Source organism: Morone saxatilis, unplaced genomic scaffold (genome assembly GCF_004916995.1).
Source record: "Morone saxatilis isolate NCDOM2014 unplaced genomic scaffold, NCSU_SB_2.0 Contig16, whole genome shotgun sequence".
In the NCBI taxonomy this organism is placed as follows: Eukaryota; Metazoa; Chordata; class Actinopteri; family Moronidae; genus Morone; species Morone saxatilis.
The window spans coordinates 24898253-24904859 of NW_023339718.1; the positions used below are offsets into that span (position 1 = coordinate 24898253).

Consider the following 6607-nt stretch of genomic DNA (forward strand, 5'->3'; position numbering starts at 1 on the left):
GTCCAAGTCAAGTTGCAAGTCTTTTTTGATTTTGTCAAGTCTAAAGTCATAAAATTTGAGTCCACACGTCTGCTGCAAATTTAAGAATGAGATGAAGTGACGATGGGATCTTTAAGTGCATCAGTTTGTGCTCAGAAAGTTTGACTTGCTGAAGAGGTACTCTTTCAAATGAGACAGCAGCATTGTGCAATATCACAGAAAATATCAGAAAAATGCCAATCATAACCCTCTCTCAGCCTCAGCTGAAGAAACTGTGTTTGTGTTGCATCAGGCTTCCTGTTGATCCAGAATCCAGTATGTGATTGTGCCGGAGCTTGGAAAACACACAGCAGAGACGTGGTGCTAACAGACAGGAGCCCAAGGGACACGCAAAAGTCTGGCATCTGCTCGGCAGGCTGGGAATTCATAAACCAAATCCAGAATGCATTTTAAAGCCAGCTGCCGCTGACGGCTGCAACATGACAGAAAGGCAGTCAGGAGACAGAGTCAGTCACGAGGTTCGCGGTGCTCTGTTCAGCTCTTCTGTTCTTTTTCTAGTCTCTCCGGGGAGGATGAGAAGCTTGATTTCCCTGATGTTCGCTGATGAGATCTCAATGCTTAAAAACCCTATAGGTCGCTGAAGGATAATCAAATCAAACAAGATAAAAAAAGAATGATTGGTTAACATGTGAATGGCAGTGATTACAGTACGGCAGCCTTTGTCTCAGTCCATTAAAACCTCTGGAACAGAACCTGTCAGGCGGTTACAGAGTCCCCACTATCGGCTCTGCAGTATTGTTTCAAAGTGGTAATGAATCTGCAATCACTCACATGGTTTCACTGGTAGACAGCACATGCTGAGGTCCCTGCTGCCTCAGACAGCCCAGGCAAAAACCACAGATACACAAGATGTTCAGTTTGAATCTAGGCCATGACCTACAATATGTACTTCCTAATAGAGTAAGAATTGCTAAAGTGAAAATGTGCATCCTCACATTTTTGTGAAAGAGGACAGGGACAGCCAAAGTTGTGATTCACAGTTGCAGAAAGCTTGCTGAATATGCCTGTTTAAATTCTGGACTGTTGGGGAAATGAGTAAGAAATGCTCCTATTGTATCTCGCTCTCTCAAAACAAAACAAAATCATACAATAGTGTTGTAGCATTAAAGCCACTCATTAACCAACAGCAGTTTAATTGAAGATAAAATCACCCCAATTGTAGCAGTCTTACTTTGATGACCTGTTCATTTAAAGGTCCAGTGTGTAACATTTAGGAGGATCTATTTATAACTATGTTTTCATTACTGTATAATCACCTAAGAAATAAATGATTGTTTATTCGGTTCCTTTGAATGAGTCATATTTATCTACAGAGGGAGTGTGTTCTCTTCTACAGTAGCCCAGAATGGACAAACCAACCACACACTAGTGCTGGATAAGGCCTTTTGTGTTTTTTGTGGCCCCCATAGTTTCTCATACACACTTGTAATGCAAGCAGTGAGTAAGAAATAAGAATAAGAAATATGAGAAAATTAAAACTATCTGCATGGCTAGATATCATAAGATGTACGTGATGTGTTTTTGTAACCCCTTAAAGACCTCTGTGTAGGATTTAGTGGCATCTAGTGGCAAAATTGCAGATTGCAATCATTTGAATACAGCTCAGCCTTCCAAGCATGTAAGACAAACTATGGTGGCTATGAAACGTGTGAAAGGTCCTATCTACAGCCAGTGTTTGGTCTGTCAGTTCTGGGCCACTGTAGAAACATGGCAGTTGAACATGGTAGACTTCGTAAAAAAGGATCCGCTTCCTCTGTAGATAACAATAGCTCATGCTAAGGCAACAAAAACACAAAGACTCTTAATTTCAGGTGATTATACACAAATGAAAACCTATGAATATTATATTCCGTTTCTCTCCCTCCTAAATGTTTCCTACTTAACTTTCAATTTGTGGAGCTCACAGCTTTGAAAAATGACATTCAAAAGCAAAGTGTCTTCCAAGAAATAACGTCCCATTTACTCTGGTTAATCCCCAAACCTCATTAACAGTTTTCCTAGGACTAAGAAATGGACAGTGTGTTCTGTGGATTATGCAGACTAACAAGGACACTGGAACATTCATTTGGAGTTGTGTTTCTGGCAACCTAATGTCAGTCCAATACTCAGTCTCCTTTTAGGTAAATAGTATAACCGTTATTGCATTCTTGAACATGTGAAGTAGAAGCATTGGGGAATGTACATAGGCACACGTTACATTTTTAAATACACCAGTCCATCTTTAAATAAGCTTTTTCCCTATGAATAATTAGTTTATACAAGAATGCAGGAAAGTACTAGCAGTAAACAAGTCGCCAATACGCGTGTTTGAATGCAAGATATTAATTTGTATTTACTTTAAATTTTTACTAATATAACTGATCTGTGATGATTACATTTTTTTGTTGATTCTGCGACTCCTGGACCATCTCGTTTTATTTATATCAAGGGGATTCCGACCAAATCCGGCATTAAGAATGACCATACAGAAAGAGTCGGCCTTCTTGCTGATCTGATCTTGTTTATGCAGGTCATATAGAGGCATCAGTATTTAGATATTTTATAATTAAAAATTCCTTGTGTAGATTCCTTACTAACTACCTGTTAAAAAATTTAGTCAGTGACTTAAATTCAAGTATCACAATATAAAAATAACGTAACTTGATTAGTTTCAGTTACTTTTCGATTACCTTAAAACCAAATATGCAAGTATTGATGTACGTGTATGTGACAACAGAACAATGCAATATTAGGAAAGAAAATGGAAACCAAGATTTTTAGCATCAACAATGTGTTCTCTGCTCAGTGTATTTTTAAGGAAAAACTGATGTATGATGTAAAATTGTAATCCTGCAAAATAATCCACATTTTTACTAACTGAATGGAATCTGATTATGTCTATTTTTCTGTAAGTGTAATGGATTCCAGTTATCCTGATTACTTAACTCAGAAACACATAATCTGTTACTCCCCATGCCACATCCTCTTGCTGGACATGATAATGACCTTTGTTGGATCAACAATAAAGAACAATGAGCCAAAAACCTAACCAGAGTCGTCCCCCTACCTGAAAGGCGTGTGGCGTGTCGTCCACACAGTACACCCGCAGGCTGTAGCTCATGGAGCCGACCTCCATGCTCCCAAACACAGCCAGCTTCAGCCTCTTGACGGCAGCCTGCGTCAGGGGCTCGCCCACCAGGGCGTACGAGCCCGGCTGGTCCAGCAGCAGGTGGCAGCTCGTCGAGTCCATCAGGCAGTAACAGGAAGTGGACTCCTCTTCCACTGACATCACCTCCTGCAATAAAGATCAGAGTTGGTAGCCATGAGGACACAGTCGGTAACTTTCTAAAGTCAGCAGCCTGCTGATAACTGTCAGCTAGAACATATCACATCCATGGGGTGGATACACAGATAATCTTTCACTTTCGTTAACATGCAAGATCAGGCAACTGGAACAAAACAAAAATAAACAGAATTCGTCGAGCATCCAAGAACCTGTCATAATTAAAGTAAATGGTGTGCTGAACAGTGTAGAAAGCTGCCCTTCACGTTTATAATTTGGTTCATTAGGTACATCAAGTACAGGATTTATTTGGTTCTTTTATAGTATTCAAATACAAAATGCACATTGACCACATATTCCAATGTGAATGGTCTTTGGAATTTATGCAAGAAAAGACTGAATTAGCTGGAGCACTGAAAAACGTTTTACATCCAACAAATTTGTGGGCAAACTTTCCACAGTTGTGCACAAATAACGGCATTGATCCAAAATTGAGTGTATAATGATACTGTGAGCAGACGTCAAATATACTGTAGTACACATCATCTCATAAATATCTATTCACATTTTAGACAGGTTAGTTCTGTTAACAGGTCTTTCTATGTTGCTATGTTGTACTAATTACGGTTTGCTGCGATCACTACTCCATCTCCAGGACTTCAGTTCAGCAGGTAAGGGAGGTTAATGTAGAGATAATGGTAACAACAGAAGAGAGAATTAGCACAAAAGGGTTTTGGGTTAAAGGAGTGCCAACAAAGGGAGTTAACTCTTGTCTTGGTTTGAACTATGTGGTTCTATTTTGCTGGATGTTCCTATAATGAAATCAATTTCTGTGTTACAGCTGCAGTAGGTTACATTTTTTTTAAAATAACTTTTTCTTAAATTTGCTGAAATTTTCACTGCGCCCTGAAAGTACACCCTACACAAGAGTGATAATCTATGAAAAATCAGGAGCCAGAGGAACCTGATTGTTTCAGAGATCAGTACCACTGTCAGGATATAGTGAAAGTTGCAGCAAATATGACAAAAAATATTCGTATAAAAATTACCTACTGCAGCCTCAATAATTGTGCTATATGCACAAATGTACACACACTGTATAATATGTATATACTGCATATACATACATACATGTATACATATACATGTGTATGTATGTATATTTTTATGTATATATATATATACATACTACATATCGTTACCTATAACACATACAAGTACACCCAAAGGCTTATCATGTACATTTGTAGATGTATCTCCCAATTCACTATACAATTTGCAGTTCTTTTATTTCTATACAATTAACTCTTCAAGAATATTTCAGGTTCCTCTAGTTAATGAAAATATCATTAGAGAGAAATCAGTATAATCCACTCATTAAAACTCATATTGTACGTCAATAAGCAAACCTTGGAACAACCTCCAATACTCAGAACTAACCGGACTTTATCTTAGAATTCCCAGACCTGCAGAGAAACCCTTTAACATGCTTCCACGCCTGTATGTTGCTGAAGTCTATTGTAGAACTAAATATTCATGCCCAGAGCTACATAGATGTGACTGGAAGACTGTGCAAATGAAGTTCTGTATACAGTAGAATGTATTATGGATTGAGTTCTGGTACACTGCAGTTGAGTAATGGTGTAGGTAACATCACGCAGGTTTAAATCACAAAGCAAAAAAACCACACAGGTTGTAAGCAGTCTCCTGAGAATGTGAAAATCATTTCCTACATGAGTGATGGTGTTAGTACATAGCAGAACACAAAATAGTCATTATAGACAATACAGAGTGTTTTATTTATAAGATGACAACCGCAGCCGGGAAGCACTTCATTATTTCCAACAGGAATTAAGGAATCTTTTATGTACTGTCTTTCCTTTCCTTTCCTTTCCCTTCCCTTCCCTTCAATCATCAGAAGAGAGGACATAAACCAAGCAGGAGGTTCTGTTATACCAATGGGAAGTAATGACGAGCCAAAGCAGCTCATTGTTGTGACAGAGATCATAAATAGTGTGTCTCCAATTCCAGTGAAAACATCCAACTTCACTTAAAGGGAAATATACTTTGAACAAAACTCAAATGATATATATCATAGGTAAATATTTGTTTTCACCTGCTTGGGAGCCAAAAGGTGAGGCTTTTCTGCATTAGGATAATCCAGGCAGACTGCTCCAAATTCCCCTTCAAATATCTTCCTGTCATTATCCAAACTTCTCACAATACTGTCACAAAGTATGTTGCAACTCCTGTTCGAGCAAATAAATCCATGAAATGGACTCACTCACTTCCTCTATAACAGCGTTAGCCACAATGCTACAGTTCTCTATCATGTATTTTCGTATGATGCTAACATGTGTTTTGACCTATAAGAGAGCACTTCAACATCATGAAAATACTTAATTGATGTTTTATATTTTTATTTTTAAGTTTAGGGGTTAATTTTTGAGCTTGGAATCTGACACTGACATCCATTTGGTAGATGATCTAGAGCTGCAAGATCACTTTCTTTTTCTTATTGTCAACATGAAACCACCAAAATCAACAATGAATTTACGAGTATTGTCTGTATAGTCAAAGTCTAACTGCTGTAAATACTCACTAGAGCACTGCATGTATATCAGTCCGTGGTTGAAAATAGTCCCCAACAAACAAAGTTTTTCTGCCTGTTCAAATTACATTTGATAAAAACTACAGTACCAGCTGTTTAAGGAATTTACAGATGCATTTAAAAAAAAAAATAAAGGAATAGGAAAACAAACCTACAGTCAGGAGATGGAGCTTAGTGTAAAAGTATATCAAATTAGCTATTATAGTAATAATAGTAGTTGCTGTTTGCAATGTATTCATTGATGTACAAATAATTATAGTAGATCACTCTTTGTACCGATAAATATATATATATCGATAAACGAGTCGCTGTCGATGAATCAGAATACTAAGTTCAGCTTAAGGATTCGGTGTTAAAGATTTGCCCGTATATGTCAAAAAGTATTGAGAGACAAATTATTGATTGGTCTTTTTGTGGGATTTGTTGACAATAAGAGAAATACAGAATAACCCCAACCTTTGACATACTATCATGCTTTAAGGGATGTACTAAGCACACTTAGAGCAATGTTCCAGCTCAGTGAATAATGGATTATGTTGGCCATCTTGGCATCAGACCAGAACTGTATCACAACTCATCAGGATAAAACATTTACAAAAAAGAGTGAAGCCAAAAACACACAGTACGCTGGGCCCAATTCATTTTCTTCTGTTGGCAAATACATTTTATCTGCTCATACATTATAATCAAGCACT

General features: G+C 37.7%; 1 protein-coding gene across 1 annotated transcript in view; it reads right to left on the reverse strand.

Moving 5' to 3' along the window:
* Window positions 1–6607, reverse strand: part of unc5db (unc-5 netrin receptor Db) — a 192004-nt gene that overhangs the window by 14929 nt on the left and 170468 nt on the right. Inside the window, exon 13 of the mRNA XM_035659245.1 lies at window positions 3086–3313. Within this exon, the coding sequence (XP_035515138.1) occupies window positions 3086–3313 (228 nt within the window). The remainder of the gene's footprint in view (window positions 1–3085; window positions 3314–6607) is intronic.